This window comes from Diaphorina citri, unplaced genomic scaffold (assembly GCF_000475195.1).
Source record: "Diaphorina citri unplaced genomic scaffold, Diaci psyllid genome assembly version 1.1 scaffold1379, whole genome shotgun sequence".
Taxonomy (NCBI): Eukaryota; Metazoa; Arthropoda; class Insecta; order Hemiptera; family Psyllidae; genus Diaphorina; species Diaphorina citri.
In genome coordinates this window covers 33,682-61,465 of record NW_007378805.1, presented here as the reverse complement: position 1 = coordinate 61,465, position 27,784 = coordinate 33,682, and the positions used below count along the sequence as shown (strand labels likewise).

The window sequence follows — 27,784 nt, the reverse complement described above, 5'->3', positions numbered from 1 at the left end:
AAAACGTTCCATTAAAAAAAATTTTAAACTTTTCATTTAAAAAAAAAAAAAAAAAAAAAAAAAAAAACTTGCGAGCTTTTTATAAATAAACCCTTAAACTTCGTATGACAAACTTCTACAAATTTGTAATTGATGATTTGGTGTTATTCTCTAATATATTTCAGTTATAATATTTTTCTCTAATAATTCTCATTAAAAGAACCTTTAAACTTTGTAGGACGAACTTCAAACTTTGCATACAAAAACTGTTCCTTTTCCACAGTTTTTTGGTGATTTGCTGGTTATTCTCTTATATTTCAGTTACTTGGACCTAACAGAGTGTCAGTATATGTGGCCTTACTGTACACAACCTCTATATCACGGAGCCATACCCATCATAGTTAATGTGACTATATTGAACGGAATGGGCGTGGTGGGTAAAATCCTGGAGCGACCCAAATGGTATCCATACTTGCCGCATAATGGGGAGTTTCTGGAGGTGAGTCGGAGACTTTTTTTATGGTTTCAATCCTAGGGCGCTAAATTTTTGTATGTATAACGTTGAGATATTATCAGTTCTAGAAGCGATATTGAACTTTTTTAGCAAAATGGAGAGAGAGAGAGAGAGAGAGAGAGAGAGAGAGAGAGAGAAAGAGGGAGAGAGAGGGAGAGAGAGAGCCTGCGGGTTTAAAGGGACTTTTCAGTCTCTTATTGGCAATATAACCAGAGTTTAGACATATACATAAATATTCTATTCTTTTTAAATACAAATACAGGGTGTTAAAAAAAGTTGCCACCCCTTAAAACTCGAGAACTGTTCGGAAAAATCCGAAAACACGTATTTCTTTATTTTCAAGGGGAACCTTTTTTTAGGGGATCTCAATATTTTGGCATTATGAGGGGCGATCCCAGGGAGGTCAACTTTAAAATCTTAAATGGGGACCCCCTACTTGTGATACATCATATTAAAGGTCTTAAAAAAGGGCAAGGATATGTTTTTATTTGTAATAGAAATTAATTTTGCCGAAATAAAAAAACTCAAATTCTCTTCTAGTTTTTCTACTTTTTTTTTTCATTGGTTTTGTCTTAAGGTCCGTTAGAGTGCTTTTCTAACTCTTTTTATTTTTAATTTTAATTTTAGATTTTCTATTTCTATTTTGTGCTTGTAACATGTAAACAATTTGTTTTGAGTTAAAATACATGAAACTTTGAATTGAATTGAAATTAATTCCTTTTTTTATTTGTATGTCTCTCTCCCCTCTAGATATCCATGACTTATTCAGACATCCTATGGCCTTGGTCCGGCTATTTGGCGGTACACATTTCTATTCTATTCTATCCTATTAATCTACTATGCATATTCTCTTCATATTCTATTAATCTACATGAAACAACTGCTACATTGGACGCTTGTGGTCTGTGTCGTAGCATGCCCATCCCGTAGTATGCCTCTCATCAGATGGGCGAGAAGAGGTATCATTATTGATAATGCTTATTTGAATGGCTAAGAGGCAGAGCGGACCAAGTCCAAAAAAAAAGCGTTTTGAGATAAATGGAGTCAAAGTTTAGGACTAGTCAAAGTTTAAATGGAGATAGCCATTTTGTTTTTGTTCTCATTTTAATACAACATTAAAGTGAAGTTGGAGGACGTAAAACTGAGACAAAACCAGCCCTGTCAAGCCACAGACAATAACACTGGCTCTTTTGAGGGTACCTGAATGGGACTATGGTCAAGTCCGTCTCAGGAAGTAGGGTACAACGACATAATTATGTACCTGAATATCCCTCATCAGACCCCTACGATTTAGGGGCCCTGAACTAGCTCTCTGGCCTCGATGACACCTCTTGGTATCCTCTTAATGGGATAGTAGATGAACTCACAGATTTTCTCTAGAATAAACCTGAGTGTGCAGACTCTTTAGAGGTGCTACAGGTGAATTTTAGAGAAACTGGGGAGGTTGAAATATACCAGTGAGGGTACTTCTAGGTTACATCAAGGCCTTGGGATAACAGACCTATCAAACCCCTCATCCCTCATTAGACCCCTTCAGTTCGGGGGCCCCAAGTAGCTCTCTGGCCTAGGCACCTCTTGGTATCCTCTTAATGGGATAGTAGATGAACTCACAGATTTTCTCTGGAATAAACCTGAGTGTGCAGACTCTTTAGAGGTGCTACAGGTGAATTTTAGAGAAACTGGGGAGGTTGAAATATACCAATGAGGGTACTTCTAGGTTCCATCAAGGCCAGGGTATAGCAGCTTGGGCAGGGGAAAAAATACTGGTCACAATAGATCTACAGAGGTCGCAGTGTTAATTGCATACTCTCTTGGGAGAGGAGCAACCAGTCCCATAATAAATAAAATAAAATTCTTTCACCTTGGATAAGGTTATTTCTGATGTCATGAGGAGAACGGTTGAAGCGTGCCGGAAAGCGCGCGAACGTCAAGAGCTATAGGACGAAGCTCTGCGCGTGCCGGGACATGCGAAACATGCCTTTCTTTCACCTTTCACCAGGCTTTTTGGTTTTCTGGACAAAATTTGCACCACCACATTCGTGTTCCTGGTAAAAAGATCTTTAATTTGATATATAGGTCGACCAGGTTTGGATAAGTCCTTCTATGGGAACGCCAGCTTGGGACTAGAGATTCGCTACTAATGACTGGGAAGTTCTAGAACTTTTCACCAATGACACTCCTGGCGTATAAAATTGAATCAGACTATCTCCACTAATAACATTACTTGAATATCAATAACATACAGACAGTATGTGGTGCTGTTTTTTTTATATTCAAGTAAGTAGGTTACCTATTTATAGGTTTTATGAAATAACAAAACGAACCAACCTCAGTGGCTCAAGCAGTTAGCGCGGGAGGAATTTCAGAACTGGAGGTTTATGGTTCGAATCCCTCATAAGGTGAAACAGCAGTGATAATAAGCAGGGTAGACTAATTTCTGACAAGAATTAATCAATCTTAACATAATTAAAATACCTTGAAATAATAACAAAACGGAAAATTGAAACTTTGAGAAACTTATTTTTATTAATAAAGTAGGTAGGTAGGTGTTGTGCAGGTAATTTTGGTATGTATAAATTTGATTTTTTTATAGGAAAAGCTCAGGCCCCCCTGATTTGTCTCCACGCCCCCCAGTTTGAGAACCTCTGGACTAGATAATATCAAATTAAAAATCCCAACAGGAGACGTCAATATAAACATACAAAACAATAATATTAACGCTCAAGAATACTTAAATATCCTTTATTTATTTATTTTATTTTTATTTTTTTTATTTTATTTTTTTATTTTTTATTATTATTATTATTTTTTTTTTTTTTGTTGAAAATTGTTGTAAATCTCTTGTAAATTGTAAAAACCTTTTACTAAAGTTCTTTGCTTCTCTCTCTAGGTATCCGTGGTTCAGGAGTAAAGGTGGCCGTATTTGACACAGGTCTATCGAGCGGTCATACAGGCTTCAATAATGTAGCTGAGAGAACTGACTGGACCAATGAGAACACACTAGAAGATAAACTGGGCCATGGAACTTTCGTAGCTGGTATGTAGAACTTTATGGAATAGCCCTCAGATTTCAATTCAATTCAATTTATTTTTATTGTACAAAAAATAACATTAAAAATAAAAAAAAAAAAAAAAAAATGAAAACTAACAGCTGGTTCATACGCAAAAAATCCACTCGGAGGATCTTTAAAAAAAAGATTTGACAGAGGGAACTGTAACTGCTAAGGTCTTATCGTCCCGAAATCGAAGAGCGAAGGAAGACAGGATAGGAGAAAGCCTGTTGTTCCGAGAACGAACCTTATCCGTTCAGAACAAAATCCGACCCGGGCGAAAATCGACCCCGCGGCCTAGCGCTTACAAGGCAGACACGCTACCAACCAAGCTACATAACTAGGCTGACACATTGCATCTTTTCAATTCTGCTCCCCGTTTTGGGGGGGGGGGGTTTTTTTTTTTTTTTTTTTTTTTTTTTTCTTAGGTCAGCTCCCATGGCGTAGTGGTCACTGCGCTCACCTTGCACGCGGCCGAGTCAAAAAAATTGTATCATGCTAATGGTTGATTCCGTGACTGGCTGATTCCGTGGGGCCCACTCAGCCTCGTGAGGAAAATGAGTAGCTATGTATGGTGCCAACATGGTAGGTAAACATTAAGCCCTGGATTATTGAGATATGTATTTGGAATATTTTACAATGTTGCAGTGAGCCCCAAAGTTGTGATATAATAACACAAAGAAACGACATTTATTTATTATTTCTCATTCTATTTTCAGCAAAGTCAATTTTGGCAGGCAACAGGTCTGGATTATTGAGATATGTATTTGGAATATTTTACAATGTTGCAGTGAGCCCCAAAGTTGTGATATAATAACACAAAGAAACGACATTATTTTATTTATTATTTCTCATTCTATTTTCAGCAAAGTCAATTCTGGCAGGCAACAGGTAGACTCACCAGTCGGAGGTGAGAGGGGGGGGTGAGGCGGTCCACGGTCAAATTGGCGGTGAAGGCGAATATTATACCCACGCCGCCGAGACAGTAAGTTGGACAGTCCTTCTAACCTGCTTTTAGGGTCTAAACTAATTTTTGGGAGAAATGATATTTTTTGGACAGTCCTCTCAGGAATAGAAAAACTTTACGGGAAAAATAATAATAATAATACTGCTTATTTATACTGCTCGCATAGGACTGAAAAGTCCCTTTACTCCAGCAGTAGGCTACTACTATTACTGTGGTCAAATTCTCAAATTATATTGAGGATAAAATTCCATACCTCGGCTGGGACTGAACCCACGCCCTCCTGTTTACCAGGCGAGCGCCTTGACCACTACACCACCGAGGGAAAAAATCTGGTGAAGCTGGCGATCAAGGCGAATATTTGGACAGTTCTCTGAGGAAGAAAAGAATAATGGGGGATAAGAGGAGGAGGAGGAGAACGGAGGGGGGGAGGAGGAGGAGGAGGAAAAGAAGAAAAAACATCGGAAAAATTCCAAGATTAAAAAAAAAAAGCTCCAAAAGAGCTCACGTTCCTCAGGACTTGAATTTTTTACCCAAAATCGCTTAAAAAGTCAAAACTGGCAGAGAGATTCTTTATAAGATTTAAATCTCAAGTCTCCTGAGGCCGAAGCTCGAGATATCTATTGTTCAACCGCCACCCGGCATGCAATATTCAGGGCCCAAGTTTTTTTTTTTTTTTTTTTTTTTTTTCTTCTCTTCTTGGACAAATTTCACGCCCCAACTTTTTTTTTTTTTTTTTTTTTTTTGCTCTTCTCGTCTTGGACAAGAGTAGAACCTGTCACCTAGCGCTTACAAGGACGTTTACTATTGTTCTATTCTATTTTGTTTCAGTAAGAGAATCCTGTGGGATCAATATCATAACTTGAGATATCCCCAAGGTTATTTTCCACGGGATAATTTGAAAATGAAGAATGATCCCTTGGATTGGAACGGAGATCATGTACATACCAACTTCAAGGTGAGCTTTTTACTGGAGGTTTTCAAAAAGAAAAGAAAACAGCTAATAATTTCTCGGCAGTCACATCTTTGGGTCGGGGTTGTGTTTTGTTGTTGTTTTTAACGTTTCCGACAGCATCAGCTTCACAATTCCGTTTCTAGATCTAAGGAACTTCGCCACCACCACGGGATCAGTCATTCAGTCCAGAGGGAGGTTGGGTCCAGAGTTGTGGGTTTGGTTGGGCAGGAGAACAGGTGCCAAACATCGTGGTTGAGACTCTGGCAGAGAGGACAGGTGTCTGCCACTGAGGGGCCGAGTCTGGCCCTGTAGTTATTTAGGAGTTTGCACCATCCGGACCGAAGCTGAACCAAGGTGCATCGTGTGGATCTTGGAAGGCTCTTTTCTGAGTTGTGTTTTGGGGTCTTTTAGGTCACTACCCCTTGTCTGATCTAAAAAAAAAAAAAAAAAAAATGCCCCCGAGAAAAGGATTACCAAATCTGTACTACATGATCGTATCTTCCTCTAAAAAAAAAAAAAAAAAGAATGCCTCCGAGTAAAGGATTACCAAATCTGTACTACATGATCGTATCTTCCTTTACAAACTACTTTATTTATCTTCAGAAAATAACCGGTTTTATTTGTGTCACACAGTACGAGCAACGAAAGGCGCCTTCTGATTGGTTCAAAGATTTTTGTAGCAGCCAATTTTAGTTTTTTAAGATCAGACAGACCTTAGGAAGCTATTACGTACATACTACAAACATATCCTAAAGCGGCTTTCACACTGAGGTAACACGTCGCAAGTAGCAAGTCGCAAGATGCTACGTAGCATGCATCTTCAAAGACCAAACCATTATTTCAAATGAAACCTTCCTCACTGAGGATACATGTTGCTACTTGAACCCTGGAAACAAGTAACAGTGTTATTTCGACTTGTAAGAGTTGTTAACAGTTACAAATATGTACTTACCTACTTGGTTTTCAATGGTACGTTATTCAATCAATGACCTGGATTGTTCGTCAAAGAGTACGTACGGTCTACTAAATAATGTCAACCAGTTACCATATTCCAATGTACAGTTACTCCGGTATCTTCCTGGCCATTCCCCCTGTAGATCCGCCTCTGATCTATGAGATGTTAGACCATGTACGTGTTTGGTTTCACTAATTACTTTGCTTTACTCATTATTTGCTTCGTCTCGTTGAAGTCTTCATGAAATTAGTTGAACCAATTGTAAAACATTTGATATGACTCTCCGACCGATCGAACGCGATCGATCGGAGAGCATTGTGTATGTTTCTGTTCATAAAGCTGTATCCACACATAGTCGCCAGCACCTAAATGGGAAGTATTGTGTCTCTTCTCGCCCATCTGATGACAGGCATACTATGGGATGGGCATGCTACGACACAGGCCACAGGCGTCTAATGTAGCAGTTGTTCCATTGCTACGAAATAAAAACGGCGGTGGAACACTCATCTTTTTTTTTAAAAAAAAAAAAAGCTCTACTTCAAACCTACCTGTGGTGTACAAGAGTACAACTTGTGAAGAAGAAACTCTATTGACGGAGAAGAAAAACCAGAGGGAAATTATTTGAGATATTACAAGAAACAAATAATTATCTTTTTATACCGACCTATAAATACCAAATTTCGTTCTCTTTTTACTTTCCTTATCCTATAGGAAGGAAAGTAATATAAACGGGTCAAATTTTCGATGGTGAGTTTTTAGTGCCAAAACACGTTTTGAGGTCCCTAGAGCCTAAATCCAAAGTTTCAGCCATTGGTCCGTGTGTCTGTGTGTCCGTCCTGTCCGTGTGTCTGTCTGTCTGTAAACAAAATATCTCGAGAACGGTAAGAGCTAGAGACTTGAAATTTGGTTTGTAACTGCCAAATGTGACAAGGATGTAACACGAAACTTTTGGTTAAGATAGGTGCTGCCGTTGGCGGCATTTTGACCGCTTTTTGGCGGTTTTCGACCGTTTTTTTTGCGATTTTCAGCTATACCGACTAAATTGTTAGAGATATTGTAAAAGTTTAGCTCTAAGAATAAGGACACCCAAAATAAGCATCATTCAATAGGATGAGGAAAGTCGTGTGATGTTCACAGCAGATTTTTTTTTTCTATTCTTTTCATAATAAATCTAAACAGTGGTAAACTAGACATCTCCACTAATGTTGGCTTTAATGCATATTGCATAATCAAATAGTTTCACGGCACTCATATTGAATCTATCGTAAATCTAAACAGTGGTAAACTAGACATCTCCACTAATGTTAACTTTGTTGCATATTGCATACTCAAATAGTTTCACGGCACTCATATTGAATCTATCGTAAATCTAAACAGTGGTAAACTAGACATCTCCAGTGGACATGAAGGTGCGCTAGGTATGCGTGGTGTTTGAACAATGTTATCACCCCGGGGGCAGTTACCTTTTAAGCGCCGTTCTCACTTGTGAGGTTCATCCGATTTTTTTCCGAATGTCCTGTAGGCAATGTTTTTTCCCCCGAACGACACAAAATGTCGTATAAGCAATGTATTTTAATGTGCATTTCTACTAGGCACGACACGATTTTTTTTCCGAACGACAAGTTAGTAGGAACGGGGCTTTTAATACGGGCAGTCTGTAGTCTCCTTTAGTATCGTAAAAACTTCGGTGCACCTTATACACAGGTAACAGAGGGCCGATCTCAGTCTTAAAGCCGGTTCCCACTTGGTGTTCGGAAAAAAAATATGTCGTGTAAAGTGGGAACAATGACTCTCATTTAAATGACATTGCCTACAATTACAATTACAAAATTACAATTACACGACATTCGAAAAAAATCGTGGGAAACTCACAAGTTTTTTTTTGACGTCACTGTTAAGATCTTTTTTTACTTTCTATTTCTGTATAGAAATCGAAGAGAGAAGGAAGACAGGATAGAAGAAAGCCAGCCGTTCCGAGAACGAGCCTTATCCTTTCAGGATAAAATCCTTGAGAAATCCAGAATAAAAGTTGAATCCTTTTTTGGCTTTATGGTTTTCTGGACAAAATTTGCACCACCATTTTCGAGTTCCTGGTAAAAAGACCTTTAATTTGATATATAGGTCGACTGGGTTTGGATAAGTCCTTCTATGGGGACAGACAGACAGACAGACAGACCGACCGACAGACAGACCGACAGACAGACAGACAGACGACACCGAAGCGAATACAATAGTCCGTCCACTATACCTTTTATTATTACTATTGTAATTTAATAAAGGAAGGACGGACTAAAAACTCTCTTCACATTTCCTAAATCTTCGCATCGCACTCTGCAAATATTTTGATTGTTATGGTCATGCATTTCAAAAGCATTTTCTCTATGTACCTATAATATTACGTCGTAAATCATAACTTTTGCGAATGATTGGTCCATGATACTAGCAAATTATTTGTTGATAAAGGGAACCAGTGGCCTATTCCAGAAAGCAACTCTCCACTCTCCATTCCCCGAATCCTCCTTTTATAGAGAGTTTCTGTTCCATAAAGGTTTTGGGGGAGTAGAATTGGAGAGTGAAATGGGGAGTAGTAATAGCATGGCGATCGGGTTCAAAATGGCGGCCACTCTCCAGTTTCTGTTCCACAAAGCTTATCAACTAGGGAGTGAAAAGGAGAATGGGCTCTATTTTTGGGGAGCCAAAATTCTCTCTCCGAATCGTTTTCATTTAAATTTTCTTGTGTGCATTTTTACTGCTAAGTGCTAGTAATGGCTCTGATGGATTTTGTGTTTGGGGATGATGAGGAAAGGAGACAGAGGAACTACAGAAGGTTTTTCAACACTGACATGACTCCTTTTGCCTTCAAAGAGGCTTTCCGGCTGAGTGCCACTCAGGTTGAGTTCATTTTGGAGGAAATTGCTCCAGCACTCACAACACCAACAGAAAGGAATGTGGCTCTAAGCGCAAAAGAAAAGGTAGGTACCACCCCTCAAGGTAACTTTTGTGCTTCAGCACATTTCCTAGGAAACCACTTTTTCAACTCTATTTTTGTAGGGAAGATTTTATTGCATGCTTTTTTGTTTGGGGTGCAGACACCCAAATAAACCCAACATTATATCACAAAAAGGGTAATACTCTATCCTCTATAAAAAAGAAGAAAAGAATGCTCTAAATCGATGCAAGTTGCTGACATGTACCTATATGTGCAGACTGTACAATATTTATGGTGGCTAATCCATATAAGTAGTAGACCCTACAATTTGCCCTTTTCAAACTCAAATTATGAATAAACTGAAGGACATGTTTCTCAATGTCTCTTTGATTCCATCATACTTCAATTCTAAATTGTGAGTAAAGGAGCATTTACTATTAGGTGGTATTCTGTAACTATTCCAGTATTTATTGCTGACATAAACATTTGATGAAACAAAACTTGTGAAAGATGTTTAGACTTATTTCACAGAAAATTAAAAAAAAAACAAATTGAAAAAGGTTTTTAACAACCTATATACTGATAAATAAAAACTATAATGAACTTTGTTTCTTTTTTTTTAGGTCCTCTCATGTCTACACTGGATGGGCGTGGGCAGTCCATACCATATTATTGGAGCTACTCATGGACCATCCAAAAGTTCCATCTGCAGGTCCATTCATGAAGTTGTTCCAGTCATTGTTGACACTTTCTTCCAGAGGATGGTTAAGTGGCCTGAAGAAAATTTGAATGACATACCCATGACTTTCCTCCGGAAGGGTGGATTCCCAAATGTTGCCGGGTGTGTGGATGGGACTATGGTTCTTATTGATGCCCCAAACGAACACGAGGATCAATTTGTCAACAGGAATGGTGACCATGCCCTCAACGTCATGGCCATTTGTGGTCCCAATTACAAATTCTATGCTGTAAATGCCAACTGGCCTGGCAGTGTCCATGACGCCAGGGTCATGAGGAACTCTATGGTGTACAGGAAATTTGACGAAGAAGGTTGGAGGCCCTTCCCTGACGCAGTCATCTTGGGTAAGCTTTAATGAAAAACATGATATCTGAGCAGAGAGCACCTAAATATTGAAGCTTATAATTTTTCCACAGTACGTTTATTTAGTTTATGTATGAAGAAAGGAATGAAATCTCAAAATATAGAATAGGTACTTAGTAAAAGAAGATAGGTATTAAAAAATTAAACTCACAGGAAAGATCTAGTACACTATTGACTATACATGGAATTGTTAGTCTCCAGTAAGTTATTTTATGTGCTTATTACTGATCAGAAAGCTGATTACCAATTACAATACCTTATGGGTTCACAGGTGACTCAGCCTACCCACTGAAAGAGTGGCTCATACCCCCCCGCACAAGAAACCCAGACGCTGCAGCAGACCAACGGTTCCTCAGGTGCCACAAAAGAACGCGGCGCCTCATTGAGAATTCATTCGGAATTCTGAAAGAAAAATTCCCATGTCTGAACTATATGAGGCTGTCTCCTCAATTTGCAGGCATGGTTGTGCTAGCAAGCACAACATTGCACAACATTGCATTGACCATTGACCGTGACAATGAAAATCAAAATGTGGAAATTCATGATGATGAGGCAGAGGATGATGGTGAAGAAGAAGCAGTAGATGACCCAGACGAGATTGATGAAGAAGAACAGCCCCGTCAGGACAGAAACAATCCTGGTACCCAAAGATTGGCCAGGCTTTTGAACTATTTCCGTTAGGATAGGAGTTTTTTTTTTATATAAGAGGTTTGACAGAGGGAACTGTGATTTAGATTTAAATACTTTTTTAAACTTAAACTTGAAAATTTTGAAGATGTGAAGTAGGTATCGCCATTCGCCAACAAGTAAGGTCCAGTTATGAGAGCTTTTTTTCCGAGTGAACCTATTACATTACTACCTAATGAACTGCATTTTGTTCCTAGGTAATTTTCCAATAGAGTTAGCCATGCCTATATTTCATAAGATCAGTCCCAACAAATTACAAATTCTTTGGAGAGTTGTAAGCAAAACCATCTCTGCACAAGTCAATCAGGTTATGTCCCAACCAGATTGGATAAAAGCATCTTTTGTAATCACCTAATTACCAACAAAATCATATAGGACCGACAAGCCCCCTCTTGCAGTCTAAACAAGGTCCAGTTATAAGAGCTTTTTTCCGAGTGTACCTAAATATATTACTATACTATACATACCTAATTAACTACATTTTTGTTCCTAGGTAAATATACAGTCTGTTAAAGATCGGTCCCAACAGCAAATTCTTTTAAGCAAACCCAACTATGCATGCACAAGTCAATCAGGTTATGAACCAAAACCAACTAACCAACTATGTAGGTTGGATAAAACCATCTTTTGTAATCACCTAATTACCAACAAAATAACAACCTCGCTACAAGAAACCGAAGTATTTATTAGGGGATTAGGACTCACCAGGATCTAATATCCTAATACATAGGTATCTATTAAGTCGTAAAGGGCAACTCCAGTAGTCGAGTGCCGCTAAATGCCGGCGGCAAATTTACAACACCTCTCTTGTCATCACATAGTCTCCTAATCACCAGGCTAAATATCCCAAGTTGCATTTCCTTATGCAGATTACCACTCTTATCTAGTCCGGTAACTTGGTTGAGAATATCTACTAAGTCTGCCTTGAGGGCTGTCTGGTTTGGTTGTCGGAGTGTTGTTTTTGTGCAGATCGCACAGATAGGTCTTATCAGTTATCTAGTGTCTAGTGTAGAGTTTTAGAGATTGTAGTGTAGACCTATTATAACATGGTGTGGAATTTGTAGATTCTGAATCTGAACTATAGAGTTACCTAAACACTTTTGATGGGGGACTTTGTAACTTTGTGAATTTCTAGTAACTTCCCTTCATTTCAAAAAAACTCAACTCTTTTATCAGTTATTTAGATCTGTTTTTGTTCTCTTTTCATGAGAAAAGGGGCTTCATGAAATTTAATGTGATTATGCCCAATCAGATGTTTGAAATTGATGCTTCAGTGCAACTTGAGAGTCAGTACTTTGTTCATAAATATGGGAGTTAAAATCTCAATAGTCTCAATTAGATAGGTACCGTAGGTACATCAAGCAAGTTCACTAAAAACATTCACTCTTTATGTATCACAGTCAAACTTTTACCACAAGGCGTGAATACAGAGTAGGGTATAAATTTATATTACGTTCTTTCAAAACACAAAATACTCTTCTTTTTTTCTTTTCTTCTTCTCCTTCTTCTCCTCCTTTTCGTCCTTCTCCTCCTCCTTTTCGTCCTTCTTCTTCTCCTCCTCCTTTTCGTCCTTCTTCTTCTCCTCCTCCTTTTCGTCCTTCTTCTCCTCCTCCTTTTCATTCTTCTTCTTCTTCTTCTTCTTCTTCTTCTTCTTCTTCTTCTTCTTCTTCTTCTTCTTCTTCTTCTCCTCCTCCTCCTCCTTTTCGTTCTTCTTCTCCTCCTCCTTTTCGTCCTTCTTCTTCTCCTCCTCCTTTTCGTCCTTCTTCTTCTCCTCCTCCTTTTCGTCCTTCTTCTTCTCCTCCTCCTTTTCGTCCTTCTCCTTCTCCTCCTCTTTCTCTTCCTCCTCCTTTTTCTTCTCCTCCTTTTTCTTCTCCCTTTCCTTCTTCTCCTCCTCTTCCATCTTTTTCTTCCTCCTCTTTTTTTCCTCATTTTGTTCATTTTTCGCCAGCACCTTTTAAATATTTTATTTCCTTAGCGGCAACCAGTGTTATGTTCAGACTTCCGTCGGAAAACGGAGAGCGAGGTTCTGCGGTTTCATTTTCAGCATACCTCTGTTATTTTTCCTTATAAGTTTCTTTCAATCTGGGAAATCTCCCTAAGTTCTCTTCAATCTGGGAAATCTCCCTCTTTTCGGGAAAATCTGGGAAATTTGTCTTAAAAGGTACGGAAATTAAGAGGGATTTCCCTGGCTTTTTTCGAGTTTTCGAACTCGGCTTGAGGCAGTTGAGGCTGAAGAAATTCCGTCCGATTAAAGATTTAGGAGAAAGCCAGCCGTTCCGAGAACGAACATTATCCCATCAGGATAAAATCCGCCCCGGGCGGGAATCGAACCCGCGGCCTAGCTGGCAAATAGGAGGTTAGTGAACATATTTTAGTGTTTCATTCATTTTACTACCACCTACCTAGTAAATATTAAATTGGCCTATTTTTTGTAGTAAAATAAGTTAAAATGTAAAAAGAAAAAAAAAATCCAACCCTGCTAGGGATCCTCACTAGATCCAATACCTAATACATAGTTCTCATTTGAAGGTATGATTAAGTACTCAAAGTGATGTTTTTCAACTCTATAAGGGAAGAATATTGTTTGATTTGTGTTCTAGACGTTCTTACTAGCTTTGCATTTCCCATCTAGAACCGAAGTTAGTTTCCCATCTAGAACACAAATCAAGCCATTATCTTCCTTTATAGAGTTGAACAAGTCTAGAGAATGTCCTAAACTTTAAATTTACCCCTAAGCACCCTTTCATAAATAAACTGTTTAAATTTTAGTGTTGAGATTTATATTGTACTTGTATATATATATTTTTCTTTAAATGATCTCATGTAGGTACAAGTTGTATCTTGAACTTAATTAATACATGGTCTTGGTCTTCATAGACAGAAAATTTATTACTACTACCTATACTTGTATTATACCTTATAGGTACGTGGTTGGTTCAATGACAATGAGGCTTTTTTGAAGATTCCAAACTATCTAGATTAAAATAATAATAATAATGATAAAAACAAACAAAAAACATCATCCTTATCTTTATCTCAATACAGTATTAATATCAATATTGGTATGATGGAGAAAACTCTTTGATTGTACATGGAAAATCAGAAAATACTTTATTTATGAAATACTAAAATCAAAACAAGAAAACAAAACAAAAAGTAACAAAACAAAAAATAAGGCACTAATTCTTAGGAAAAAAATATTGGTATAAACTAGTATAAAGTCTTCATCACAAAAAATAAGATAACAAAAAAATCAGAAATATGGAACATTTAGGAAAAAATATTAATATAAACTAGTATAAAGTCTTCATCACAAAAAATATGTAAGTTAACAAAAAATCAGAAATATGGAACATTTAGGAAAAAATATTGGTATAAACTAGTATAAAGTCTTCATCACAAAAAATAAGTTAACAAAAAATCAGAAATATGGAACATGAATATAAAAGAAAAAAAAATCTTTTTAAAAAACTAAATCACAGATTACACTTCTATTCCCCCACAGAGGGAGCAGAGAGAACCTTCCAGTCTGAAAGCAGAAGAGAGAATGAGCTCTGACAAAAATCTAGGTCTGAAGAAAACTCCCCTTGACCCCCTACTACCAAAAACCATGTACTTTCAATGGTCAGTTTTTAGTGCCAAAACACGTTTTGAGGTCCCTAGAGCCTAAATCCAAAGTTTCAGCCATTGGTCCGTGTGTGTGTCTGTCTGTAAAGAAAATATCTCGGGAACAGTATAAGCTAAAGACTTGAAATTTGGTATGTAGTTTACAAATGTGACAAGGATGCAACGCAAAACGTTTGGTTAAAATAGGTGCTGCGGTTGGCGATATTTTGACCGCTTTTTGGCGGTTTTCAGCTATATCAACTAAACGGTTAGAGATATTGTAAATGTTACAACTTTCATAAGTGGAAGGTCATCATCGATTCTTCTGTGATAAGTCACCTATTCGCGGTTTGCTCGTGATATTCGCGGTTGGCTCGCGGTATCTGCGGTTGTTCGCGGTATTCGCGGTTTGTTCGCGGTATCCGCGGTTTGTTCACGGTATCCGCGGTTTGTTCGCGGTATCCGCGGATTGTTCGCGGTATTCACGGTTTGTTCGCGGTATCCGCGGTTTGTTCGCGGTATCCGCGGATTGTTCGTGGTATCCGCGGATTGTTCGCGGTATTCGCGTTTTGTGCGCAGTATCCGCGGTTTGTTCGCGATATTCGCAGTTATAGCTCTTTTTTTTACCGCAAATAATTGATGAAACCAAAATTTTCGCCTGCGGCCGGTCCTAAAATTTTTTGTTTCTATAGATTGTATAGCTCACAATTTTTGCCTGTGGCGCTGTTCCTCATTCTTTTCGTGTTAACCTTCATCCCCCAGGATGTGTGAATGTGTAGACCAAAAAATTACAAAAAAAATGCGGCGCAGTTATTTCATGTGCAAATGGAGGACTTAAGCCCTTACCCTTGTAGGATGACCAACAATGATAAGGAAAAGCTTTTGATAAAAACCCAACGTATAAGATCTTTTAACCAAAGACTTTTTAAACATTTTTCCTTGTATACCTATTGTTTAGTTTCGTCATTAATGGTATTGATAGTGTATTCATTACTTTAACCTGTAAAAGAAATATGGGTACCTTTCATTGCGGTTTGATTGACATACCCTATTGTAGTCAGTTCAGAGGGTTTTAATGTTGAATAGGTTAAGGAATTCTCTTGTCTGTTTAGCTGTAGCTAGGACAGCAAAGATACATTATTCAGACATATGGTGGAATACCATTAAATCCTCCCTTTTTACTTTCCTTATCCCATAGGAAGGAAAGTAATATGATCGAGTAATATTTGTAGAACTGTCACTGATGATCTAGAAATGGTTTTAATATTCAACGTTGGGTAACTTACGAGTAAAATAGAATATATCCTGTTTATCCTGCCAGAATGAGAAAAGTCTTTTACTCCCGCAGTCTAACTATGCGAATTTATGAAAAAAAAAAAAAAAAAAAAAAAAAAAAATGCGGCGCAGTTATTTCATGTGCAAATGGAGGACATAAGCCCTTACCCTAGTGGGATGACAAAAGATTGGAGAATTAATGTTGAACAGGCTTGATGGGAACATTACTTGGAAAAAAAAAATCTGTTGTGACGCAGTGGGAATAGGGTGGAAAATCTTGAAAAAGTAGGCTGGAAATTTGGAAAAAATAGATTGGAAAACCGATAAAAGTCAGGGAATTTTATTTTTCCATTTTGGTAGACACCCTGGCATAGCGACCGGTGCCACCATGGTAGGTAAACATTGGGTGTTTTAGGATTATTGAGATATTTGGAAAATCAGACGCCACTGACCACTACAATGAAAATTACTGTCAAAAATGAGCAGTGACCCGTTTTAAGGTTTAGCACAAAAAGGAGCTTTCACAAATGAGCAGTGATCAGTGTTATTGTAGGGTTAGGTTAAACACAAAAAGGAGCTTTCACAAATGAGCAGTGACCAGTGTTATTGTAGGGTTAGGTTAAACACAAAAAGGAACTTTTTTTTTCACTGTCGTTGCTTCTGAATAATTACCAAAAAAAAAAAATCATATTTACATATCCAAATGTTTCATTTCCAGGCAAATCAATAATGGAAGCAAGCGCAGGCAAGCTGTATGAAGAAGAAGGGGTCCCATTTCTCGGTCTGTACACTATTCAGGCATCTTCCCCTAATAACACTAAGATTAATAGGGGAAAGGTTGTGGTATATGGAGACTCGAACTGTGTTGATAACAGTCACAATGATAAAGGTAAGGAAAAGTTCCTCAATTATTTTAGACAAATGGGTCCCATCACACACTATTCAGGCATCTTCCCCTAATAACACTAAGATTAATAGGGGAAAGGTTGTGGTATATGGAGACTCGAACTGTGTTGATAACAGCCACAATGATAAAGGTAAGGAAAAGTTCCTCAATTATTTTAGACAAAGGGGTCCCATCACCGATCAAAATTATAATAATGTAATATTGTACCTACTGTTAAAATATGAATAAAATAAAGCACTAATAATACTAATACTAAAATTATTTTCCCATTTTCGGTGCTCCACCAATTTTTGGGAGAACATGGAAAAATTGAAAAAAAAAAAAAATAATAAATAAAATAAAAAAAACAGGCCATAACTTTGGCCTTTGTTGTCGGATGGAGCTCAAACTTGTACCAAATTACTAATGTGTATATTATGATAAATCACAAGTAGGGAGTTCCCCTGGGGCCGCCCCTCATAATGCCTAAAAATCAAGATCCCCTAAAAATGGGTTCCCCTTTCCGAATTCCAAACGGTTCTCGAGTTTCCAGGGGTGGCAAGTTTTTTTTTAACACCCTGTAGATTAATATTATTAAGTATTTTTCTTTTAATTTTTTTCCATTTCTATTTTTCAGTGGCGGACTGTTTCTGGCTCCTGGACGCCATTCTCGAGTTCTGCGTCTCGGACACTCTCCCCTCCGTGTTCACAAAATACCGCGTTCCCCCTCTCCCTCCGTTACCCTACGCGACTGCCCTCCCCCGCCTACCCGAGTCTCAACTACACAAGTATTCCAAAGTACTAGACCCGAAGCGCGAGAGGGGAAATGGGGTGGATACCTTGAAGCGAGAGAAAAGAGGGGCGGGAAATTCAGAATCGACCAATAGAGAAGAATCGACCATTAAGGAGCGGGGAGAGGTTGACTTAAAGCAAGATAGGGGTAATGGTCAATCAGACCCGAATCGTGAGAGGGGGAATGGGCTTGATCCGTTGAATCGAGAAAAAAGAGGGGAGGACCACTTGGAAACAGCCAATAGAGAGAAGGGAGAGATAGACGAAAAGCGTGAGAGGGGAAATGGAGAATTGAAATCAGAGTCGACCAATAGGGAGAGGGAAGAGATTGACTTAAAGCGCGATAGGGGAAAGGGGCTGGACTTAGTGCAAGAGAAAAGAGGGACTTCAGAATCGACCAATAGGGAGGAAGAGATTGACTTACAGCGCGATAGGGGAAAGGGGCTGGACTTAGTGCAAGAGAAAAGAGGGAGTTCAGAATCGACCAATAGGGAGGAAGAGATTGACTTACAGCGCGATAGGGGAGATGGAGAATTGGACGAGTATCGCGCGAGGGGGAACACAGAGGACGCAAAGCTGGAAACTTCTGAAGTAATAGTTGAAGAGCCAGTGGAGAATCGCGAGAGGAGAAATGGTGAGCTCGAGCTGGGAAATGGGACATTAGAAGAAAATGGAGCCAGGGGAAGTATAATAGAATCAGACGCGAAGAGTGAGATTGAAAATGGGGAAAGAGGAGAGGGTGAATCAGTCGCTAAACTCGAGCTGGGAAATGGGACATTGGAAGAAAATCAAGAGAGAGAAAATATACAATCAGACGCGAAGTACAAAATACTAAATGGGACAATACAAGAAAATCGAGAAAGGGGAAATATAGACGCAGCAAAACCAGTAGAATATGAAGAAACAAAGGTAGAGCCAGTGGAAAAGCGCGATAGGGGAAATGGAACATTAGACGAAAATCGAGAGAGGGGAAACAGTGAATCAGTCTCGAAGCTCGAGCTGGGAAACGGGACAATAGAAGAAAATCGAGAAATCGGAAATATAGAACAAGGAATAAAGATAGAATTAGTGGAAACGCGCGATAGGGGAAATGAAACATTAGACGAAAATCGAGAACATGGAAGTATAGAATCAGTCGCGAAGCTCGAGCTGGGAAATGGGACATTGGACGAAAATGGAGTAAGTGGAAGTATAGAATTAGAATCAGTCTCGAAGCTCGAAAGAGGAAATGGGACAATGGAACAAAATCCAAAGATGGAAAAACAGTACACAAACAAGGGGCTGGACTTAGTGCAAGAGAAAAGAGGGAGTTCAGAATCGACCAATAGGGAGGAAGAGATTGACTTAAAGCGCGATAGGGGAAATGGAGCATTGGACGAGTATCGCGCGAGGGGGAACACAGAGGACGCAAATTTGGAAACTTCTGAAGTAACAATTGAAGAGCCAGTGGAGAATCGCGAGAGGGGAAATGGTGAACTCGAGCTGGGAAATGGGACATTAGAAGAAAATCGAGCCAGGGGAAGTATAATAAAGGGGCTGGACTTAGTGCAAGAGAAAAGAGGGAGTTCAGAATCGACCAATAGGGAGGAAGAGATTGACTTACAGCGCGATAGGGGAAATGGAGAATTGGACGAGTATCGAGCGAGGGGGAACACAGAGGACGCAAAGCTGGAAACTTCTGAAGTAACAGTTGAAGAGCCAGTGGAAAATCGCGAGAGGGGAAATGGTGAACTCGAGCTGGGAAATGGGACATTAGAAGAAAATGGAGCCAGGGGACGTATAACAGAATCAGACGCGAAGAGTGAGATTGAAAATGGGGAAAGAGGAGAAGGTGAATCAGTCGCAAAGCGAGAGAGGGGAAATGGGACATTGGAAGAAAATCAAGAGAGAGAAAATGTACAATCAGACGCGAAGTACAAAATACTAAATGGGACAATAGAAGAAAATCGAGGAAGGGGAAATATAGACGCAGCAAAACCAGTAGAATATGAAGAAACAAAGGTAGAGCCAGTGGAGAAGCGCGATAGGGGAAATGAAACATTAGACGAAAATCGAGCGAGGGGAAACAGTGAATCAGTCTCGAAGCTCGAGCTGGGAAACGGGACAATAGAAGAAAATCGAGAAATCGGAAACATAGAACAAGGAATAAGGATAGAATTAGTGGAAAAGCGCGATAGGGGCAATGAAACATTAGACGAAAATCGAGAAAGTGGAAGTATAGAATCAGTCGCGAAGCTCGAGCTGGGAAATGGGACATTGGACGAAAATGGAGTAAGTGGAAGTATAGAATTAGAATCAGTCTCGAAGCTCGAAAGAGGAAATGGGACAATGGAACAGAATCCAAAGATAGAAAATCAGTACTCAAACATGGAACCTCCCGTATTTGAAGATATGAGAGATCCAGTGGAAAAGCGCGGTAGGGGAAATGAGACAGACGAAAATCGAGAGAGGGGAAAGAGTGAATCAGTCTCGAATCCTAATAGGGACCAAGGGGAGAGAGGGGAGGGTGAAATAGTGTCGAGGCGAGAGAGGGGAAGTTTCGAGTCAGACGCAAAGCGCGATAGGGGAAATGACGATTCAGTCACAAAGCGCGATAGGGGAAATCACGATTCAGTCGCGAAGGGTGAAAGGGGAAACGGGGAAGAAGAGACAGTGGCGATGCTGCAGAGGCGAATTTTAGAATTAGAGCCAAAGCGTGAGAGGGGAAATGGATTAGAAGCCGAAACAGTCGCGAAGCGTGAGAGGAGAAGTGGGGTGAAAGAACAGAGCAAGTCAGTGTCGAACTACGATAGGGTAGAGGGAGACGAGCCTTTTTCGTGGCGACAGAGGAAAATTAAAGAAGCAGACACGAAGCGTGAGGGGGGAAAATATCTCTCTCTCTCTCTCTCTCTCTCTCTCTCTCTCTCTCTCTCTCTCTCTCTGTCTCTCTCTCTCACACACACACAACTGGACGAACACCATTTGCGTCCGAGAACCCAAAACCATTCGATTTGCGTCGCAAACGCCCAAAAAAGTTCATTATATAATTACATATTTGATAAATTTCCGGACACGAATGAAATGTTTTAACACAAAGTTAAAGCGCCTAACGAAAAAGAAACTTAGTGGGAACACTAAAAATGTTTGTTTATCCTATCTAAAAATGTTTGTTTATGGAAAAAAAAATCTTTTTTCGACAAAATGTTCTTGTCGGTATTGCAATTTAAATGAGAGTGTTCCCACTAAGCACGACACGATTTTTTTCCCGAACGGCGCCAAACTGTCCTTGTAGACAATGTTCTCACGTACGACAAGTGGGCACGGGTCTTCAGTCGGAGAGTCGGACACATCGGGCTTGACCGGACGGGACTTGACCGGACTCAATTCGGCGCTCCCCAGACACATCTACCTTCTACGTCTTCAAGAACGAAGGAATCTAGCTCTACCTTGGAGGACCTATCGGTTTTAGTGGTTATACCTTATAGTCTTATAGGTACCAAGTACCATTGTGAAAGTGAATTCTAAAATTCTTCACCACCAGTAAACCAGTTGGCTAATAGTAACCAAGAGATCGCTAAGCGAATCACAAGACGACGTTTTTTTTCTCGAGTTATTTTGTATTTTCAAAATTGTTTAATTTTTGTCACAAAAATTATTTAAATTTTTTCCCCGTGTGAATTTATTTCAAATGAAATAATAAAAGTTTTTTTTTCGAAAGTGTTTCTTGTTTCTTTTCGGGAGCTTAAATTTAAAAATAAAAGTGTTTTTTTAAAAACACTTCAACTCTGGTTTTTTTCCTCGTTTTTTAAACTTTTTTTTTTACTTTTTCAAAATGATAACAAGATGTTTTGGTTTTGAAAGTTGACGAGCGAAATCGAAAGTGATGTAAACGGAGAGTGTTTAGCGATTTTTTGGAGTTTTGTACATTTTTGAGGATAATTACACCCAGGATTACTGCCCTCCCCCCAGTGTAAATGTAAGTATATCAGGGTAGAAAGATGAAGTTATTGAAAAATCCCCGATTCGCTTGTAAAAAATGCCCAATTTACTCGTAAAAATTCCCCATTTTAAAAGAAAAATACCAATTTTTCATTTGTCTCCAAAATTCTTGAAATCCGTACAGCCGTATTTATTTTATGAACAAAAAATTTCCCTCTCAAGTTGGACAAGGCAATTTTGGCCCATCAGATGTTTGGCATTGCTTCAGTCCAGCTTGAGAGTCAGTTTACGAGTATTCTGTTAATTTCTGTATAGTTTCCCCTTTTGAAAATCTGACTAAACGCCTCTGCTTTATGAACCTCTTTATTTTTGGAAGAGGTCTGGTAGAGGGAACTGTAACTGCTAAGGTTTGGTCTTATCGTCCCGAAATCGAAGAAAAAAGAAAGACAGGATAGGAGAAAACCAGCCGTTCCGAGAACGAACCTTATCCCTTCAGGATGATTGGGTTTATACTTCCCCTTTTGAAAATATGACGCCTCGGCACTGACTATCTTACATAACTCTCTGATCTACATACACCCACTGTACTGACCAGGGCTTGGTAATGGTAACTTGGTTCCATCTTGGATATCTTGTAGCCTCCGTGGCCGAGTGGGTATCACACTAGGCTTGCACGCAGGAGGTCCGGGTTCAATTCCCGGCGGGGTCGAAGTTTTTTCGGCTCTGTGCTTGGAGTTCGGGGTGTACTCAGCCTCGTGAGGACAAGTTGCCCTCAGTCTCGTGAGGACTTTAATTGAGTAGCGACCAGTGGCGGCATTACAAGTCAAAAGAAACGAGCGATGATAAATATGATGATTGAGTAAATGAAAGACTTGTAATACTGTGATACCCACAAAGTTGTGAAAAAGCTCTCTGCTTTACCACAAAGATTTATGATTCGATCTTGGATATCTCGCTCGAATAGCCTGGCTCGGTGGTCGCCTCGTAATCGGGAGGGCGTGGGTTCGAACTCGGGTGACGCATGGATTTTTTCTCATTATTGTTTGAGATTTTGCCCACAACTTTTTGATTCGAGTATTATTTGGGGCAATTATTTGTTTCTGTTTTCTTTGTGTGTTTTGTTCTTTATTTGCAAATTACTCACTATCTTGGGCCCTATTAAGGTTGAATGCTCTACTATAGCACAGAAGGCGCGGTAAGTAATCTCTTTTATCAACTGGAAAACACATATTAAAATAGCAATGGAGTACCACTGAAGATAGGTAAAGCCAACATACGGTAGTAATGCCAGTATTCTAGTGTCAGGACAACTATATGAAGCCCTGGCTTTGGATTTGGAGAATGGAATGCTCTACTATAGCACAGAAGGCGCGGTAAGTAATCAGTTATATCAACTAAAATGTAATGTAAATGTAATTTCTTTGTGTTAATATGTCACAACTTTGGTGCTCACTACAGCATTGTAGGATTTTTCCCAATACATATTTAAAAATATGAACCTGTGTACAAAATTTCAAGTTTCTACGACTTACCGTTTAGACGCCAACCTCTTACAGACAAACAAACAGAAAACCGCTCTTATTTATAAGATTATTTTTAATCAAATCATTAATTCTGTGTGGTAAAGCAGAGAATCTTTTTCACAACTTCAAAGTACCACAGCATTATTAAGTGGTCTAAGTTGCTCCTTTACTATTAATTCTCATTCATCATCAATCTTTTTACATTAGTAATGCTGTCACTAGTTGCTATTCGATTAAAAAAGGTACTTGATTGTCCTCACGAGGCTGAGTGCACCCCGAACTCCAAGCACAGTACTGGATACAGTGACAGCAACATTTCTCCTAAACGGTCAAACTTATTTAAAAAAATCTGGTGTGAACATCACACGACTTTCCTTATCCTATTGAATGATGCTTATTTGAGTGTTCTTTTACCCTAACTTTTACAACATCTCTAACCGTTTGTCGCTATAGCTGAAAACCGCCAAAAAGCTGTCAAAATACCTCCAACCGCAGCACCTATCTTAACCAAACGTGTTTTGTGTTGCATCCTTGTCACATTTGTGAACTACATACCAAATTTCAAGTCTTTAGCTTGTATTGTTAAATTACACCGAAAACCGCCAAAAAGCGGTAAAATGCCGCCAACCGTTGCACCGGTCTTAACCAAAAGTCACATTCGCATACTTGTCACATCTCTCTCTCTCTCTCTCTCTCTCTCTCTCTCTCTCTCTCTCTCTCTCTCTCTCTCTCTCACACATACACACAACTGGACGAACAACGAACACCATTTGCGTCCGAGAAGCCGAGAACCCAAAACCATTCGATCTGCGTCGCAAACGCCCAAAAAAGTTCAACATTTACATATTTAATAAATTTCGGGACACAAATGAAATGTTTTAACACAAAGTTAAAGCGCCTAACGAAAAAAAAGAGCTTAGTGGGAACACTAAAATTGTTTGTTTATCCTATCTAAAAATGTTTGTTTATGAAAAAAATCTTTTTTCCACAAAATGTTCTTGTCGGTATTGCAATTTAAATGAGAGTGTTCCCACTAAGCACGACACGATTTTTTTCCCGAACGGCGCCAAACTGTCCTTGTAGACAGTGTTCTCACGTACGACAAGTGGGCACGGGTCTTCAGTCGGACACATCGGGCTTGACCGGACGGGACTTGACCGGACTCAATTCGGCGCTTCCCAGACACATCTACCTTCTACGTCTTCAAGAACGAAAGAATCTAGCTCTACCTTGGAGGACCTATCGGTTTTAGTGGTTATATCTTATAGTCATAGTCTTATAGGTACCAAGTACCATTGTGAAAGTGAATTCTAAAATTCTTCACCACCAGTAAACCAGTTGGCTAATAGTAACCAAGAGATCGCTAAGCGAATCACAAGACGAGGTTTTTTCTTTCTCGAGTTATTTTGTATTTTCAAATTGTTTGGATAAAATTGTTTAATTCTTGTCACAAAAATTATTTAAATTTTTTTCCCCGTGTGAATTTATTTCAAGTGAAATAATAAAAGTTTTTTTTTTCGAAAGTGTTTCTTGTTTCTTTTAATACTTACTAAGTACAACTCAATACTTACTAAGTACAACTCAATACTTACTAAGTACAACTCAATACTTACTAAGTACAACTCAATACTTACTAAGTACAACTCAATACTTACTAAGTACAACTCAATACTTACTAAGTACCTAACATACAATAGTTTTTGAGTCATACTTAAATTGACTGGCTCACACACAAATTAACACACAGAAGATTAATAGTTACATACCTTATTGTGAGATACCAGATAGGTAGGTTCATGGTAAGTTTCAACTGTTTCAATGTTAATACATCATCTACGACGAATAGTTCTAGTAGCCGCCAGCCTAGTTCGCTTAGTTGGTAGTGCGTCTGCCTTGTAAGCGCTAGGCCGCAGGCTGAGTCCATATCGGCCTTAAGACCTGTTTATAAAGCAGAAGCTTGTTCTCAATTGGTAGTGTTGAGTATCTACCAAGCAGCCAATACATTCTTCTAAACTTGATGTTGATTCTTAGAAAGATGAAGTTATTGAAAAATCCCCGATTCGCTTGTAAAAAATGCCCAATTTACTCGTAAAAATTCCCCATTTTAAAAGAAAAAGACCAATTTTCCATTTGTCTCCAAAATTCTTGAACCTACAGCCGTATTTATTTTATGAACAAAAAATTTCCCTCTCAAGTCGGACAAGGCAATTTTGGTCCATCAGATGTTTGGCAATTTGGCTTTTGGCATTGCTTCAGTGCACTGCAGCTTGAGAGTCAGTTTAATATTTATTTTTATTTAATATTTATTAATTTATTATGCTGTTAACACACATTATGCACAAATTTACAATTACAATTTATTCTTATTTCTAATCTTATTACTAAGTTTCTAACTAATCTTAATCCTAATGTGGAATTCGGAAATAGTTACATTTAACTCTGCTGCATTATCTTGAGTGTTATCACCAACAGTTAAGAATGCCGTGTCATCAGCAAAATAAAATCAAATGAGGGGAAAAATGAAGGTATTATAAATATATATCAATGGGCAAGTCAAGAAACATAAAATACAATCAAGAATTAATCCTAAGTTGCAATGATTTCGAGTAGTTTACGAGTATACTGTATTGTTTCCCCTTTTGAAAATCTGACTAAACGCCTCTGCTTTTTGAACCTATTTATTTTTGGAAGAGGTCTGGTAGAGGGAACTGTAATTGCTAGGGTCTTATCGTCCCGAAATCGAAGAAAAAAGAAAGACAGGAGAGGAGAAAACCAGCCGTTCCGAGAACGAACCTTATCCCTTCACGATGATTGGGTTTATACTTCCCCTTTTGAAAATATGACGCCTCGGCACTGACTATCTTACATAACTCTCCGATCTACATACACCCACTCCACTGACCAGGGCTTGGTAATGGTAACTTGGTTCCATCTTGGATATTTCGTAGCCTCCGTGGCCGAGTGGGTATCACACTAGGCTTGCACGCAGGAGGTCCGGGTTCGATTCCCAGCGGGGTCGAAATTTTTTCGGCTCTGTGCTTGGAGCTCGGGGTGCACTCAGCCTCGTGAGGACAAGTTGCACTCAGCCTCGTGAGGACTTTAATTGAGTAGCGACCAGTGGCGGCATTACAAGTCAAGAGAAACGAGCGATGATAAATATGATGATTGAGTAAATGAAAGACTTGTAATACTGTGATACCCAAAAAGTTGTGAAAAAGCTCTTTGCTTTACCACAAAGATTCATGATTCGATCTTGGATATCTCGCTCGAATAGCCTGGCTCGGTGGTGTAGTGGTCAAGACGCTCGCCTCGTAATCGAGAGGGCGTGGGTTCGAACTCGGGTGACGCATGGATTTTTTCTCATTATTGTTTGAGATTTTGCCCACAACTTTTTGATTCGAGTATTATGTGGGGCAATCTGTTTCTGTTTTCTTTATGTGTTTTGTTCTTTATTTGCAAATTACTCACTATCTTGGGCCCTATTAAGGTTTTAAAGGAGATTTTTTTTTTTTAGTAAAGATGAGTGTTTCACCGCCGTTTTTATTTCGTAGCGATGAAACAACTGCTAGTGGCTTTCTTCTATCCTGTCTTCCTTCTCTCTTCGATTTCGGGACGATAAGATCATAGCAGTTACAGTTCCCTCTGTCAAACCTCTTTGAAAAAAAAAAAGGTAAAAGTGATTCAGAGAACTTTAGAACTCCTTCAGACATGGGTCATTTCGGGTTTCGGGGTCTCCATGGCCGAAAGCTATGGACCAATGTCCTGTAGGTGTTGAAACATGACTATCAAATTTCATAAAAATCCATGAAGATCTATTGGAAATCGAAAATGGGAAACATTTCCATAGCAGAAATCTTCACGAATTTTTCTTTGTCCGAGGAATTTTCTTCGTAGGCAATGTGAACTTACTAATTTATTTGTAGGCCACATCACGAAAAAAAAACTTCTCGGAAACGATGTTTTGGATGTACGATCAACGTCGACTGAAACCGACCACTGCCTCGAAAACAGAGATTCACCTCTTCACACTGTCGATCGATGGCGGCTACTATGTGGGGACACAGCTTAAAGTTTAGATTTATTGCTGTTATCGTTTTCGATAAATTTATCTTCACGAGTGAAAGGACTTCGCGATCGGGAATAACTCTCCGCGCTCGCTAACTGCTTGGAGTTTGGTTCTTGATATCTGTATCAGATCACTGGATATCGTTTGGCGTAATTATACAACTTGGGTCGTGGTGTATTTATCGTTATGGTTCATACGGTGCTGTAGTGCCATGTGTATTAATAATCCGGACTACAGTATGCCTCGCAAAGAGTGCGTTGGGTGAACCGAATTCGACGACTTTTTCTGTCTTAATTCTGTGAACATCCATATGAAAATGTCATGTAAATGTAAATTTAATGCAGTTTCTTTGTGTTATTATATCACAACTTTAGTGCTAACTGCAGCATTGTAGGATTTTTCCCAATATCTCAATAATCCTAACATCCAATTTTTACCTACCGTGCTGGCACCGGTCGCTATGCGCATTTATATGTCATAGCTACTCATTTTCCTCACGAGGCTGAGTGGGCCCCGCAACAGCCAGTCACGGTATCAATCATTTGCATGATACAAATTTCTTGACCCCGCCGGGAATCGAACC

The 27,784-nt window shown here is 39.1% G+C and overlaps 2 protein-coding genes across 2 annotated transcripts in view; both read left to right on the top strand.

Annotated features, from left to right (window-relative positions):
- Positions 1–20,556, top strand: part of LOC103515602 — a gene marked incomplete at its 3' end in the record, with an annotated part of 26,890 nt that extends 6,334 nt beyond the window's left edge. The window contains exons 8-20 of the mRNA XM_026828241.1: positions 301–478; positions 1,244–1,334; positions 3,384–3,530; positions 4,459–4,528; positions 5,339–5,548; positions 6,525–6,591; positions 9,970–10,429; positions 10,720–11,088; positions 16,735–16,814; positions 16,963–17,053; positions 17,540–18,048; positions 18,973–19,057; positions 19,226–20,556. Of these exons, the coding sequence (XP_026684042.1) occupies positions 301–478; positions 1,244–1,334; positions 3,384–3,530; positions 4,459–4,528; positions 5,339–5,548; positions 6,525–6,591; positions 9,970–10,429; positions 10,720–11,088; positions 16,735–16,814; positions 16,963–17,053; positions 17,540–18,048; positions 18,973–19,057; positions 19,226–20,556 (3,688 nt within the window). The remainder of the gene's footprint in view (positions 1–300; positions 479–1,243; positions 1,335–3,383; positions 3,531–4,458; positions 4,529–5,338; positions 5,549–6,524; positions 6,592–9,969; positions 10,430–10,719; positions 11,089–16,734; positions 16,815–16,962; positions 17,054–17,539; positions 18,049–18,972; positions 19,058–19,225) is intronic.
- LOC103515601 (putative nuclease HARBI1) lies at positions 8,867–25,910 on the top strand. Its single transcript, XM_008480538.3, has 4 exons — positions 8,867–9,389; positions 9,970–10,429; positions 10,720–11,178; positions 25,851–25,910. The coding sequence occupies exons 1-3, from the start codon at positions 9,183–9,185 to the stop codon at positions 11,127–11,129; spliced, it is 1,077 nt and encodes a 358-aa protein (XP_008478760.1). The 5' UTR covers positions 8,867–9,182; the 3' UTR covers positions 11,130–11,178; positions 25,851–25,910.
- Positions 25,911–27,784: the final 1,874 nt, after the last annotated feature.

Excerpts from the sequence above, each read along its gene's own strand:
- LOC103515601 (XM_008480538.3), top strand. The coding sequence starts at position 9,183 with ATGGCTCTGATGGATTTTGTGTTTGGGGATGATGAGGAAAGGAGACAG. Across the intron at positions 9,390-9,969 it reads CTCTAAGCGCAAAAGAAAAG|GTCCTCTCATGTCTACACTG; the intron begins GTAGGTACCACC and ends CTTTTTTTTTAG. Across the intron at positions 10,430-10,719 it reads CCCTGACGCAGTCATCTTGG|GTGACTCAGCCTACCCACTG; the intron begins GTAAGCTTTAAT and ends ATGGGTTCACAG.